The 14,848-nt window shown below is 46.6% G+C and overlaps 1 protein-coding gene across 4 annotated transcripts in view; it reads right to left on the reverse strand.

Annotated features, from left to right (window-relative positions):
- LOC147422723 (uncharacterized) overlaps positions 1-14,848 on the reverse strand; it is an 88,732-nt gene that overhangs the window by 18,701 nt on the left and 55,183 nt on the right. For 2 of the 4 annotated variants that reach the window (XM_086502499.1, XM_086502497.1), the window contains exons 3-7: positions 7,136-7,417; positions 6,894-7,016; positions 6,220-6,355; positions 5,840-6,105; positions 3,276-3,372 (exon numbers count right to left, since the gene is read on the reverse strand). In XM_086502499.1, the coding sequence (XP_086358625.1) occupies positions 3,276-3,372; positions 5,840-6,105; positions 6,220-6,355; positions 6,894-7,016; positions 7,136-7,417 (904 nt within the window). The remainder of the gene's footprint in view (positions 1-3,275; positions 3,373-5,839; positions 6,106-6,219; positions 6,356-6,893; positions 7,017-7,135; positions 7,418-14,848) is intronic. The other 2 variants (XM_086502498.1, XM_086502496.1) reach the window with 1 other exon arrangement.

Raw genomic sequence — 14,848 nt, forward strand, 5'->3', positions numbered from 1 at the left:
GCGTGTCAACAGGTCGCCAGTATAGTCCACGCGACAGGCAAGTGGTGATGGAGCGCCGTGTGTAGCACTCGAGACCGGCAGAGCCGCCATGAAGAATGGGCGAGACTGGAAAACGGGAGAAGCAAGACCCGAAATGAAGCTTGGACTCTTTCTCTCTCTCTCTCTCTCTCTCTCTCTCTCTCTCTCTCTCTCTCTCTCTTTCTCTCTTTCTCTTTCTCGTGCAGGCGGTAGAAAGATGGGCACAGTTAGAGGGTTTGGGACAATTGGGGTTTTGGGCTGTTAGGGTTTCGTGAAATTAGGGTTTCACAAAATTAGGGTTTCGCAGATGTGGACTGTTAGGGTTTCGCGCGGCAGCAGCAGGTACACGCAGCAGACATGTACGCGTAGGGCAGCCAGCTTCGCGGAATTAGGGTTTCTCAAAATTAGGGTTTCGCGGAATTAGGGCAGCAGGCTGCAGGGGATTCGCGCGGCAGCAAGCTACAAGAGGTTTCGCGCGACAGCAAGCTCTCTCTCTCTCTCTCTCTCTCTCTCTCTCTCTCTCTCTCTCTCTCTCTCTCTCTCTCTCTCTCTCTCTCTCTCTCTCCATGTGTGTTTTAAGTGCTAAAGTCTGTTCCAAATTTTTTCTTTTTAGTTGGCACGTGTGCCTGTCAGTTAGAGTGGTATTAGAGCGCCAGTCATTTGATGTTCAGACAAGCAAACCGGTCCTACATGAACCTACAACGGAAAGCTATGGAGTTGGAAGAAGAAGAAACGACCGCACAAAGAGGAGATAGAGAAACAAGGAGTTCGGTTTTGCCCTAGAACGCTCTAAAAACATGCTTTTTTACACTTTTATGTGTAGTAGAGGCCTCTAGAAACCTCTTAATAAATGAGAATTTGGATCTGCAACAGAAGTCAAAGTTGCTCCTCTCGACAAGCTCTACGCATTGACGCGATTGGATTTGAATTCCGACAATTTCACCCAAAAAAAAAGAGCTTTTAGCAACAAATTATTGGTTTGTAGACAGCAAGTAGCAAGATGGAGAAAGACTGACTTACAAGCATTTGGGAGCATGAGAGACGGAGACCCACTCTATGCAAGGAGAAGAACCACTTGGTTTGAGATTTTGATTAAGATGTGAATACTATTTGAGAATATTGTTTGCAAATTGTTTGGAATATATTATATTAGTTTTGAACTTGTTTTGGTGCCGATTGAATTTGTTTGATGCCGGTTGCAATGTCGTTTGATAACCTCTAAACGACAGAGACTACGGTTTGTGGAGTGTTTAGCTATAAACGGAAGCCTGTGAACAACCGAGGTTGCGATCTGGGGAGCGTTTAGTTGAACTTGGAACCCTTTGAGGGCGACGCAAGCTGAGGTCTGGGAAGTGTTTAGTTGTCTATGGAACCCTCTGAATGATGCAAGTTGCGGTCTAGGAAGTGTTTGGTTGTATTTGAATATCTTCTTTTTGATGACTTCATATGTGCATCTATAGCAATTAGTGAAGCATGTGAATTCGGTGCATCAATAGTTCTAATTTGGATGAGATAGACTGCGTATGTGGTCTTAATGCATCGAGACACCCATGAAAGATCAGTGTTGTATAGGTAGACAAGCCATATTGCTGCCAAGGCACTGCCATACTGCTGACGGGCAGCTTTCTGACAACAAATTTAAAAGCAGTTGATGATAAGCTTTTGGGGACGCTATATTTTTTAGCAGATATAGCTTTTGGGTGCCATGCTTTTTTATTAGTTGCTTTTGGGCCTAGTGCCTAAAAATATGTGCCCTGGGGCCTGTGGTCACTTCTGGCAGTTCAGTGCATGGTTGCATAATTGCAGAGTGATTCCCCAACAATTGTACTCCGTGACTTTATTAATACAAAAAAAAGTACCGAAAGCGGCGCCAAACTTTGGGGTCAGTGCATCTGAAAGTGGAACTCCGCCACTTAATTTCTCGACTATAGTTTGTTTCCTAGTTCAAGTGTTATCAACTTTTATGTTCGGTGTTTATTGTAGTGATTTCTTCACCTGGCCAATGGCTTGCCAATTTCATAGCCACCAGTTAGTAAATGGGTTGCTACCCAAGACACCCTACTCTTATAAAAAAACCCATAAACAAAGCGTTCAGATGTAAATAAAGCATTTATACAAAAGCTAGCATGTAGTCATGCAGCTTGTTATCTCTTTACTTTGTCGTGATATTAAAACCAAGGATTTGTAAGGTCTATCGCTACGTACATAATCAAAGCAATAGATCACACTCCGTCACCTAGCATCTGGACTAGAGACATTGATGGACTACCAAACCAATGGCCAACACAAATGAGCATTGCACGCAAGAATGTAGATAAACCACCTTACCAATAGAAATATTGCACTCAAAGAGTGTAGATGAAATACTCCGCCAATATCAATCCACAGAGGGGTAAATCTCATTTGACTCTCTCAGAAAATTGGTGAGCACCACTACTTGGAACCATTCACTCCTAGTAACGATGTCACACCCACAGAATTTTAACATGAGAAAATCATGCTTAAACTCTACTTGGTGGATGATTAACTAGACATCACAACATTTCCTTAGCCAAAGACCTCTCCATCCCTTGTAGAAATTAAGGACCGACAAATCCATCATCCAATTAGTCTCGACTTCAAGCTTCTATCTAAACACGTCCTTAGTCCTTTCAAGATCCAATATCACAACCATTATACCATATTCATCATTACTATGCCTATGACAATACTATCACCATAAGCCATGATGAATTCATGCGTGAAGTCCATTAAAAAATTTCAAGCTTCCGGCTCATGCCGCTAACCTAAGATTGTGAAGAAAAAGAGAGAACATTTCAATGCCCCTATAACGCCCCCCTCACTCGTTGCTGCAAGATAACAATACACCTACACACAATTGGGACTCCAGAGTCTTCTTGGGCACTTTAACTTGTTGTTTAAGAAATTCACTAATTTTTGTTTATGGCTAACCTAATATTCCATTCTTAAAATATTGTATTGCAAATAATGAAAAATGGACTATCCATGGTTTAGCTAGGCAAATTGACTTTTGACCCAAAACCTAGAATTTGGAAAGGGTGGCTTCAATAATTTGTAATATTGGCCCAAAAATGTAAAATATTTTACTTTTGAAGCTATAAAACTGCACAACTTGAACATGGGGGCTCATGGCCTATGGAGATAAGAGGCGGCGCAAAGGGACAAGGCAATGATTACATATTTGAAAAAGAAGAATGGCAGTTAAAAAGGGGGGAGAGGGATCAAAAAATTTGCACCTTTCATTTGCAGTCCATGTAAGGCTACGCCCAATGTGCCCAGCCTTGAATCCTTTCTATTTAAGTAATACAGCAAGCCACTTGCAAAACCGTAACCCTGAAAAGAGCACAGAGCTCGTTATGCGAGTCCTAGGGCAGCTCCTATCACTGCTATGACTAGTGCGAAGACCTCACACAAACTAGGGGATAAATAAACGGCCAGCCATATGACTGTGCACACCTCACAGAAATGAATTATGAGCTTTATTGCTTTGTGCATACTACATAGGGGCCATTGGGATGCTCACCTGAGCCTATCCACAAGGAACCAGTAAAAGGCTGACAAGAAATGTACAAAAGACTCCAAAATCAAGATAGCCTATTGAAGTCGTGCAATATTGGCCTTGATATGCTAGCTAATAACCATTCATTCTAACCAAGGTCTCACAGTCAAGATTCAACAATTTTCATTCATCCACCATTGAATTTTTTGGAGCATTTCTTTTTGAGCCCAATGATCACTCTTTCTTGTCATGGATATAACCCAAAGCCACAAGTGATTTCACTAAAAAATAGCATGCAAAAAAGGAAGCGTTGTATTAGCCTCTTATATAGCCCAACATTCTTGTCCACATGGGCAGTAGTACTCCTTAATCGGATATGCAAAATTAAATTGTCCAAGAAGACTCCTTTCAAGTCCCATAATGCCAAAATACAAACCAAAAACACTCACACACAAACCCATCCCTTAAACGCTTCGTTAGATAGGGTAATACTTAATTGATCAAGAGATCAGGAGCAGGACAGAAATAAGATGATGTAGTTTAGCAAACCTCGTGTCTTGCTCATGAACCACAAGCTTTCACAACACAAAAAAATCAAAAAGCATAGAATGAACAACACAAGGTGTAGCAACTCCTTGTGTGAACATTTGATTAGTAAGCTGGATTCTGCACCTCTCACCCTTGTTCCCCTCTCTCCCTCCGCACTCAGACCTCTCCCCTTGCGCCCCCTCGAGGTGTAATTTTGCTCTCCTCTCCCTCCCAAAAATAACCTTCACCTCTCAATGATACCATTATCATTGTAGTCATCAATATGCATACCAAAATTTTAGGGGAGAGCAGACACCTCTCAATGATACCATGATCCATCGATAGAAGAAGATACTCATCGCAGTGCGAGCTCGTTCTCTATCTCTCTCTCCCAAGTGTAACCTTCAACATCTCTCGTCCTTGCTCTTCCCCAACGCGTGCGCTACGTGCGTCATGCAACGCCACCCAGCTTCTCTTCTAGTGGCTGACACATTCGTAACGCAGATTCCATCTCCAAGCCCATTTCTATCTCAGCCCCATTGACCAGAATTCTTTCACTCTTTATTTTCCAAGCCAACTAACCTTGGGTTATTATCAGCACTCCAGACTACACAACCATCAAAGGTGAACTCCACCTCTATTGTCAAAAAAGCATTGTCAACAATCAACGAGAAAGAGAGGGTGGACAGTTCGTCATACATCAAGAGGGCGGACTAGCTGATTATTGGTCAAAGGGAGGGCTGGAGGACATTCCTAATTGCGCTATAGAGAATGACCTTCTCAGAGAAAGACTATCTAAGGTTGTTCATTTTGTTGATCCAGGGGAACCATTTTCATTGAAATCAAAGGAAAGTAAGAAAAATAGGGGTACTATGATATTAGTGAGATGATAAGGGCCATCAAACAAATGTCAATTAAAGGCACCCCGGTGTGTATCTGAGACGAACTCACTCTACTCCACTTGAAGAACAAAACAAGTGAATTAGCCAAAGTCCAAGAAGCAATGAAAAACGAGAAGTGAGTGCTTTAGAAAGGAGTGAAGGCATTATCATGCACATCAAGAATTCACCTCTGGCTCCCAAAACATAGAGGATACCAATCTCTCTCACTACACACATATCCCATACACATGGGGATTATTTTCATTGTAATGATAGCTCTTATGAGTCATGAGACCTTCTTGAAATTTGTGTTTTTCCTATTATATGCCTTCACGGCATGCACTGCATTCATTGTAAAAGGATGTATCTAATTAGTCTTGGAGGTCAATTTGGACCTTCAAAGGACGTTAAGATAGAATCTTCTTTCTTTCTTGCTTACCTCTCTCTAAAGGTCAAGGGACATTCAATAAGCAAAGAACCAAACAATTAAGTACTAGAACCACCACGTTTCTTCTGCCCAAGGATAGGGGCCCTTCTCTAAGAAAGAAAGAAGCAAGTAGCAATGGAGTAAGAAGTGGTGTTTATATTAGTGTGCCAATTGATTCTTGAGTCCATAAGGGTTAAGGAACCTTCTCTAAGAAAGAAAGAACCAAGTAGCTAAGCAACCAAGCAAGTGGTGTTTATCTTGGTGTGATAATGGATCTGTGAGTCATGAAGCCCGCAAAACTTTAGAGACCATCTAACTTTCAAGAAACAAAGAAATGAAACAATCCACACGCCCTGCCCAAGGGCCCTACAATACCCCCGTAATTCTCAGTTCTTCTTAGCCTTAATATTCATTGCATCTTGAACAGGAAAACCATGAAAACCTAGTGAGCGCACAAGGTATTACCGGGATTCTGACATCAAGCTTCACAACTCCATTATTAGCAGTGACTTTAACACGAAGCGTACGAGACCAAATCTTGGAAGGCGAACCAGTGAAAGGTTCATCCTTTGACTCTTCCAGCACATATGGAACAACGACATCAACTTCAGGACTTTGTGAAGCTTGCCTTTCATCTGTTTCAGACAGAGAAGAAACACCTATGGGGGAAGAGTCCGAAGGCACATCAGCATCAATTTCTTTAACTTGCATCCCCTGCTTTATATCAGAGTCTACCACAACAACATTCAAATATTTTAACACAATAACACAAACACCGCTAGAGCACATTGACTAACATTGCATGGCTGCAAGAGCTTTACAAAGGTGAGAACAGACAAATTAACCTGGACTTGAAGAAGTTGAGTATCTGCTCGTTTCCTCATAATACCTCTCAAAACCAACAACTTTTTTTATATCTGCAAAAGATGGGAGGTCTGCTGGAGGTGGCATGCGGCCATTCTTTAAAGCACGTAAAGCATCCTTGACCCATACAAACAAAACAAGACTTAAGTAAAGATTTGTGCAAAACACAATCAGAACCATCCCTTTTCCATAGCAAGATGCCTAGAGGTACAAAGAGACAAGAAACTGTGGCTTAGACATCTAGAATACCATCCATCATTTCACACACCTTAAAGTTCAAAATTCCTGTGTCTGAGACTGTGACATTTAGTTATGGATGGCAAAGCGCCATCAGTCTGAAGATAAGTCCAAAGCAAAGTAAAAAGGAACACCTAGTAAAAACTAGAAGATACAACATACTTGGACTACAAATTGTTGACCACATAGCTCAAGTTCCATGCCTCCTTGCCCTAACGTTGGCATCATCCTTCATGCATCAAGTACTCATTCTCAATCAATCCTCTATTCTATCCCTCTTAACATCAAACCAGGTTCGAGAAAATTATTCTAGAATGTAGTCAGAAGTTTTCATCTACAAATAGTCTTTCCTCTACTTATCAATGCTAATGTACATCTTACTTGTTACTCGGTGTTTTCTTGTCCAGATAGGAGATACCTGCATTGCAACAATCGATACACCAATAAGTGATAAGGGGTACGCCACAATTTTGAATCCCAATTCCTCCAATTCTATGGGAGTCAAAAAGGGTGTTCTCCCACCTCCCTCCAGCATGTTTGCCTGAAAGTTACTTATACCATAAGCTCAGAGCCAGTATAAATAAAGATCCAACCCAGTATCTAATATGGGAAATTAGATGAGGCCCACATTGACACAATCCAGAAAACAAGCAAACTTACCAATTTCGCTGTACCAGGTGCAATCTTACAAAAATCTCGCATTTCGTCTTTTGAACACAAAGCATCTGCAAAGATCACATCAGCACCAGCATCAGCCATGGCTTGTGCTCTCCATAGAGCCTCCTCCATAGAAACTGCTTGACGAGCATCTGTTCGTCCAACAATAATTATATCTAGGGAGCTCTCATTTCTAGCATCTACTGCTGCTTTGATCCGCATTACAGCCTCTTCTCTTGAGACCACTTTTCGCCCCTCTGTATGGCCACAAGCTTTTGGAGAAACCTACAAACAACTGCACAATTTTTCTTCAGCTAAATGTAGTGGATGCACTCTCTCTCTCTCTCTCTCTCTCTCTCTCTCTCTCTCTCTCTCTCTCTCTCTCTCTCTCTCTCTCTCTCTCTCTCTCAATGATTTGGCTCTTTTGAGGATTGTACATACTGCTCATCTTGTATCAACCTTGTATCAGCTCTCACCCATTATATTCCCACACGCACACCCACATTGTGTTGTATTAGCCCCCAGTCACTACTTTCACCTCCCCTAATCATATCCTACACAGTTCCAGCTAGCTGCTTAGTTCACATTTAGCAGTTGTTGAGCTTGTGGGAGAGAGAGAGCTCTCATGAAAAAGCTAACGCTCGCTGCTGCTGTACGCTGCGCCCCCCCCCCCCAAGCTTCGTTCCGCGCCGCCTCTGCCCTGCATTAGCGCTGGTGTTGCCAGCCCTCGCGCGCAGCCCGCTCCCCACTTGCCCTCTGCCCACACGCGCCAGCGCCCCTCCTCCACCCCTCCCGCTGCTGCCCGCTGCCTCAGCCCACCATTGCCTCTGCCTGCCTCCCCTCAGCCTCCTCAACCCGCATCCCCCTAAGACCCCCCCCCCCCCCCCCCCCCCCCCCCCCCCCCCAAGGGCTCGCTCGGTTTAGCCCTGCAGTGGAGTTCTCTCTGCTCGCCAAGTTTCGCAGCAATTTGTCTTCACACGTCCCCTTTCCATCATAGCACCAGACACAGATGGAGGTTCATGCTCTGCCCCAAAGGGACTCTTCAGAAGCCCCCTCGCCCGACCGTGCAAAGCCCACCATCCGACTTGCTCTCTCACCGACAGAGCAAGCGAGTCTTGCCGCAGAGGTGGAGCGCCTCCAAGCGACCTCCGTCATTTGCAAGATCATCGGCACCCGACCTGGCAGAGGGGAGGTGTTTGATCTCCTCCAGGCCCACCTTTTAGCAGAGGTGGGCAAGATTCTCGATCTTCAGTTTCTCGTGCATGGCTACTACCAAATAGAGTTTGAGACTTTAGAGATGGCGTCCAAGGTCATTGCGATGAGCCCCTTGGCCATCCGAGCAGTTCGAGCACACTTTCATAGTGGCACCATGGTTTCGACCCAGCTACCGACGTTCTTGTCGAGGAGGCAGACCTGCCCATCTCAATCTGCTTCCCCGGCCTGAGAAGGGAGTACCTTCCACTCCTTTTTAGGATAGGCTCAGAGATTGGGACTGTCCTGGAGACTCCTCGTACAATAGTCTCTGTATCTGCCAAGGTGGCCGGCATTCCCACAATTCGTGTTCTGGTTTGGGACATCCACACTCTCTCGAAGGTTATCCTACTACCTAGGGTGAGTGGCAGTTGATTCCATCAGAGCGTGGAGTATTCGGGTCTCCAGAACTAGTGTTTTATTTGTTGTCAGATGGGCCATCTTCCGAAGGCCTGTCCACGGAGGAGACCCTGACCTTCATCACAGGCTCAGGCCCCGTCTCCTAGGGCTGGCCAGCAGCAGCAGACAGAGTCACAGGGTACGCAGGCAGAGCCACCCTCCGAGCCTAGGGCTTAGGAGGAGGAGAGCTGGCAGTAGGTTCGTGGTCGGCGTCGACGGGGGCCACCACGTCAACCTGGCACTCAGAGTGGTCCCCAGGCTTCAGGCCAACAGCAGTGGGTTCCCGAAGGAAACCATTTCGACCCTCTTCAACAGGAAGAGGTTCCAGCTCCACCTCAGCCTCTACTCCGATAGCCCCTCACTCCCCGCCTCCTTCCTCCTCCGCCCCGCCTCGCCCCTCTCCATCTGCTGCTCCCCCCCCCCCCCCCCCCCCCCAACTCCTCCTCCTCCCGCTAGCCCCCTGCTTCCTCTACTTCTCCCGATCCTACCCACAGCCGACCCAGGGGGCAAGACCATCCTCGGCTGCTAGGAGATCTCTTGGCAGTGATTTTGCCACGAGTCGCTTGGCGAGAGGGACATCCTTTCTTGCCACCCCCCCTTCTGGTGCAGATGTCTCCCTTTGCAGCAATTCCTCATGGACTGAGGAACTTCGACATTCATCGTCGGTGAGACTTTTTTGCCTACAACTTCACACGTTTTCTCGGCGACCCTTCACCAGACTTTGAGGCAGCTTTCTTCAAAGTTCATGTTCTGTACCTTGCACCTATAGGGATAGAGGCCCTGGACTCGGCGGTTGGCTTCTCTTTTCCCCTATGTGGCAGGGACCAGCTTGAGTGGACCTTGGACTCGGTGTTGGAGTGGCTACAGGCACAGGCCCTTGAGTTCTCTAACCACATGGGAGACCTAGGGGTTACAGACTTGGTTCAGACGTTGTGGCCATTGGCCAGCTTCCCCGTGACACCTCCAAACTCGGCAAGATGTAGACACATTGTGGTCCCCTTCTTTGCTGACACGCAGAGCCCGCCATGCTATGTACACATACATGAGGACTCCTGGACATAGGAGGTTGCCCTGTGCACGGCTCGTTCTTCTTGGGCCTGGGCTAGACACTCTTTGCAATCACACATATCTTGGGGACGCTCGGATGCGAATTATTCCCCATCCAAGCCTGGCTCGAAGATAGCACGGTTAGCTGTTGCTGCAGCTTCAGTTCTCTCTCGCTCTCCATGATCGTCTCATGGAACGTGCAGGGATTCGGTGGGCCCCAATTTCAGTGCTAGAGGGGCCGATTACGAGAGGAGCTTCGGCGATGCCTTGTGGGAGGAGAGATAGATCTCCTTATGCTACAAGAGCATCATTTGTGTGAGAGCCGCATTAGACGATGTGGTCAACTTTTGCGTGGGCAATATGAGACATTTTAGTCAGCTGCATTTGGACCTGGTGGTATCCAGGGAGGGGTATGTATGACTATTGCGGACTCTTGGCAGCAGGCCATTGTGGACAGAGGTATTATTGTGCTTGGCAGGGCTCAGTGGATTACTATGCGGGTTCAGGGTTGCCTCTTGGGCTTCCTAAACATCTATGCGCCCAATGTGGCGACTGCACGAGCAGATCGTGAGTTTGCTTATCGCCGGGCATTTCAGTGGACCAAGGTGGGTGACAGAGTGACGGGGGGTTCTTTGAGACAGTGGGACCTTGACATGCACTGTTGTGCAGCTCCGCTGCCATGTAGAGAAAAAGAGCAGAGAAATGCAAGCTAAGCTTCTTTGAAGCCTACACATTTAATGGTCAGTGATCATAGCTTGTTAACAGGCCAAGTTTAATGATTAATGTATGCCAGATGCGGCTTAAAAGGGCCAACATATGCCTCAATGATGCCAAAAATGAGTGTGCTTGAAGTGAGCACAGATGGGATATTATCATCTAGAACTGCAGTGCTAGAAGTGCTCTACCGGCCTGTCTTTACGGCTCGTCGATTGGAGCTACGGTGAAGAAGTTATGGCAATTTGAAGTTTAAGTCGATTGTAGATCCGTACCGGATTGGGCAACTGCAGCTGAGGTGACAGAAATGAAATGAATGCAGATCAGGGATCGGAGTTACGGTTGCCAAGTTATGAGCCGTTAAAGATTCACCGGGGGCCGGTTCCATGCCAGTCCGGTCCGCTCGGTCGGTGTGCCAATTGGGGGTTTTGGAGCTTTGCCAGGTGATGTGTGTGTTCAATGCAACGTATGAAGTCCATAGGAAGTGACGGCACGGCAAACAGAATCCGGACGGGCAAGTTATGGCAATTTCAAATCGACGACAGTTATTAGCCGGGAGGGATCTGTGTGGTGCTCACCGAAGTGCATTAAGTTTGATGAGCCTTCAAAGTCCAAAATTTCCATTTGTTAGAGCTCATTAATTGCAGATTATGCCAAAAAGGGATGCGGCTTAGAAGCCGCAAACTGTTTTAACCAAATGAGAGGGAAGGACTTTCACCAAATGCAATCACTTATACTTGCATCTTGAAGGCTGGCAGAATTCATTATGATATTGTCAGTCAAGGACTACTTGAAAAAGATGTCGTGCTTGGCAGTGCTTTGGCCGACATGTATGCTAAATGGGATGCCCTTACAAAGGCTATGGCCGCCCAATGAGTTAAATTGGCCGCCCACTTAGTGAAAGGGTTTTTTTTAGTGTAAAAGAAAAACAAAAAGAAGAGGATGATGGCGGATCAGAGCCGCGCAGGTAGCGAGCAAGGGGAAAAGGGACTTGCGCCCGCCAATGGAGTGCTTGGACGAGATCGTGGCAGAGACGAAAAACACTGAGTGGGCCATGGCGCACCATTTCGGAGCTGTCTTGGGCGGATTTCGCGTCGCTCCACGGTCGGGCTACCACGTCAGCTGGAGGTCGTTTTTACGCCTCCCTAGCAACGACGGCGTCGTCGTTGCTAAGGGAGGGGGCAATCTATTAATGGGGGCACTTTTGCATGAGAAAAAAAAAAAAGCAAAGCAACGAAGGCTCTCGAAAGAGGTCTCGAAGGGAAGAAGAAGGAGGAGCTTAAGCAACGAGGAGGCGGCCAAGCAAAGCAACGAAGGGACTATTGCATGCGAGAGGAACTCCAAGGCAAGGAGAGGTGAGGGAAGTTCGAAGGAGAGCAAAGGGGCGGGGGAAGCTCGGAAGGGAGGCAAAACTCTCCTTCTTCTCTTGTCCTCGGCTATCAAAGGAAGTGAAGGTTTTCTCTCTCTCGCACTCTCTCCTCGAACTCCGGACTTAGTTCAACAGGCAAGGAGCAAGACTCAAAGCAAGGCTTGAAGCAAGACTCGAAGGAAGGCTTTCGAAATAGAGCTCTGACGACCGAGCAAGGCTATCTCTCTCTCTCTCTCAAGCGAGTTAAGAAAGGAGAGAGAATTAGGGCAACCAAACTGAAGAATTTAAGTTACGCAGAATACGCTCATCGAATGAAAGTAGAGCGGGAAACTGAAGCAATTAAGGAAGCAAAGAGGTCAAGAGCAGGAGAACACCAATTAATGGAGTGAATTGAAGCTTGATAATTGAAGCAGTGAGCAAAATCGAAGCTTGCAGAATCCATGAGGTAAATGAGGCAGATAAAACGACAGAAGGGAATCTCATCACCGACATCAGTCCGAAGTTGATTAAGCATTTTCTTAAGTCTGGTGTTGTTAAAGGCCCGGTTAATCTTGTAAACGGGAGCTTAAGCTCCTAGGTAGCAGATGATCCAAGTGACGGCGCTGTTAACAGCCCGCCTTGGCTAAAGATTAAGTTATACTCAGATGTGTTAATCAATTAATTGATGATTGCGGTGATTGTCAGAGTTATCAGTTATTCTTGTTCTCTCTCTTTCACACCTCCCACAGCCAGAGGCCCGGCGCCTGCCCGGCTCACGTAGCGAACACATATCCCCCGACAGCGCACGCCAGTGTCAACCAGTTGAGGAGGCCTAACGTGTCAATTGCCTCAGAGCCAGAGGACATGCGTGCAGTTGCTACTGACTTTTACCGTGACCTGTTGTCATCAGAGCGTCAGGATGCATACAAGAGCAGGTTTGGGCACAAATGCCTTGTCTTGTGACTGAGGAGATGCGCCAGAGGCTTGAGCTGCCTTTCCAGCTAGAGGAGCTCCACTGTAAGGTGCAGTGGAATGAATGTTGAACTTTGCTCAAGATGAGTGCCCCGAACTGTGCTCAAGGATTCCTTTTACTTACGAAAGGGAGAGCCTTCCGTTCCTTAGTGAGAGAGTGCAATGGACACAAACATGGACACTGCGTGGAAGTGCATGAGACTGAGAGATAGAGAGAGAAGAGAATACGACACCAGTAAGTTGTCAAACCCTCCTCCGAAGGCCCCACTCTCTATGGCGAGAGCTGTCTACTTATGATTGCACAAATCTCTACAATGCTTGGACTTGCCGACAATGATGAGAACGACGACGAGACGGGCTGAAATCTGGAATCTCTAATGGCTGAAATCTGCAAATCTTTATCTGCTGAATTCTGACTCTATGTCGGGGACGATGTCGATGACGACGGTACGACGACAAAGCGCTGAAAACGCAGATGCTGAAATCTGCGTTTTTCGGGGCTGAAACTGTAAACCTTGCGGAATCTGACCGTGCGGCGAGGATCTGCTACGGGAAGGTGAGATCTACTAGGTTCGGGGGTTCTATTGCGGTTACTGAATGCTGAAAACTGAAAACGCTGGTGCTACTGTGGATTCCGTCGCAAAGGAACTGCAAAACGCTAGGTCGCCGGCTGCTCCAAAAACGCTAGGGCTGAATTCTGCTACTACTGATGCAAAAACGCTGGTTCTATTGCTGTTCTACTGTCGCTAGGGTCTGTCTGCCGCGGTCAAGTGAAGGCGGTAATAATCTGCTACCACAATGGCTATGCTGCGAAGTCGTAGGGCTGAAAACTGAAAAACGCTAGCAGACTTGCACCATGCAAAAACGCTAGGGCTGATCAATCTCTGATGGGGGGGGTCTTGCTGAGAAGGTGCCTACGGAACACTTGGTTCCTGTTGCCTCTTCTGCCAGAAAGTGCTAGCGCTAGGTTTGCTTATATACAAACTTAGCAAAATTGCCCTACCTAGTTCCCAACAAAAGTCACTTAATAAATAAGTGAAAAATGTAAAAAATAGGGAAAATAGGTTTTAATGCACTAGAAAATTCCCTTGATGGATCTTGATGGGAATGCTGATGATCATGTTGTGTGCAACCAGAGGATATGCATCTAATCTAAGTGACTGGTCATGCACGGTCTGCGAACAGACTCACAAAAGTGCCAGATCACTTCCTATTCTAGACTGACTTGACTGACTGAACCATGGTCATGTTGTAGCTTGTCCACGGACACATAGGTTTGGATGTGTCATGTGACATCCACACGGCACTTCCCCGTGGTAGCTGTCCCGGCGAGGATGGTTTTGACTCCCAATTTTTTCGTAGAGTACTGGGACTTGCTTGGCTCGGACCTATGCAACGCTTTTCAGTACATCTTACACACAGGAAAGATCCCTGACAGCATGAGTGAGGGTTTGATCTACCTCATTCCCAAGGAGGGTGGCTACTTGGATGAGATTCGGCAGTGGCGACCCATCACCATCCTCAACTCAGCCTACAAAATTCTGGCCAAGAACATCTTTATTTTTTGGGAGGCTTCAGCCCTCAAGCGCCTCCATGGTGAGGATATGGTGATTTTGCTTCTTGATTTTGAGAAGTCTTACGATAGAGTTGACTGGGACGTTTTGGAGGGAACTCTACGCAAGATGGGCTTCTTTAATGCTTGGATTAGAGGTGTGTCAGCTCTCTACAGACGTGCACATAGTCAGGTGCTTTTGGCACGAGGGAGAGGAGACCGTTTCATGCTCACACGTTCGGTCAGACAGGGCTGCCCTCTTGCCCCCTTCCTCTTTCTGTTCTATGCTGAGGCGATGAGCAAGTTTTTGGTCTCATAGCAGGTTGGTCTACGTGGCTTAGCGCCCCCTATTCGAGGCGATGAGCTACTAAACAATGTACATTGAGTTTGCAGACGACTCAGCTTTGTACTTGGGAGGGCCAGGAGGCCAACT

The sequence above is a fragment of the Adiantum capillus-veneris genome, chromosome 27, assembly GCF_014529385.1.
Source record: "Adiantum capillus-veneris isolate H3 chromosome 27, ASM1452938v2, whole genome shotgun sequence".
Taxonomy (NCBI): domain Eukaryota; kingdom Viridiplantae; phylum Streptophyta; class Polypodiopsida; order Polypodiales; family Pteridaceae; genus Adiantum; species Adiantum capillus-veneris.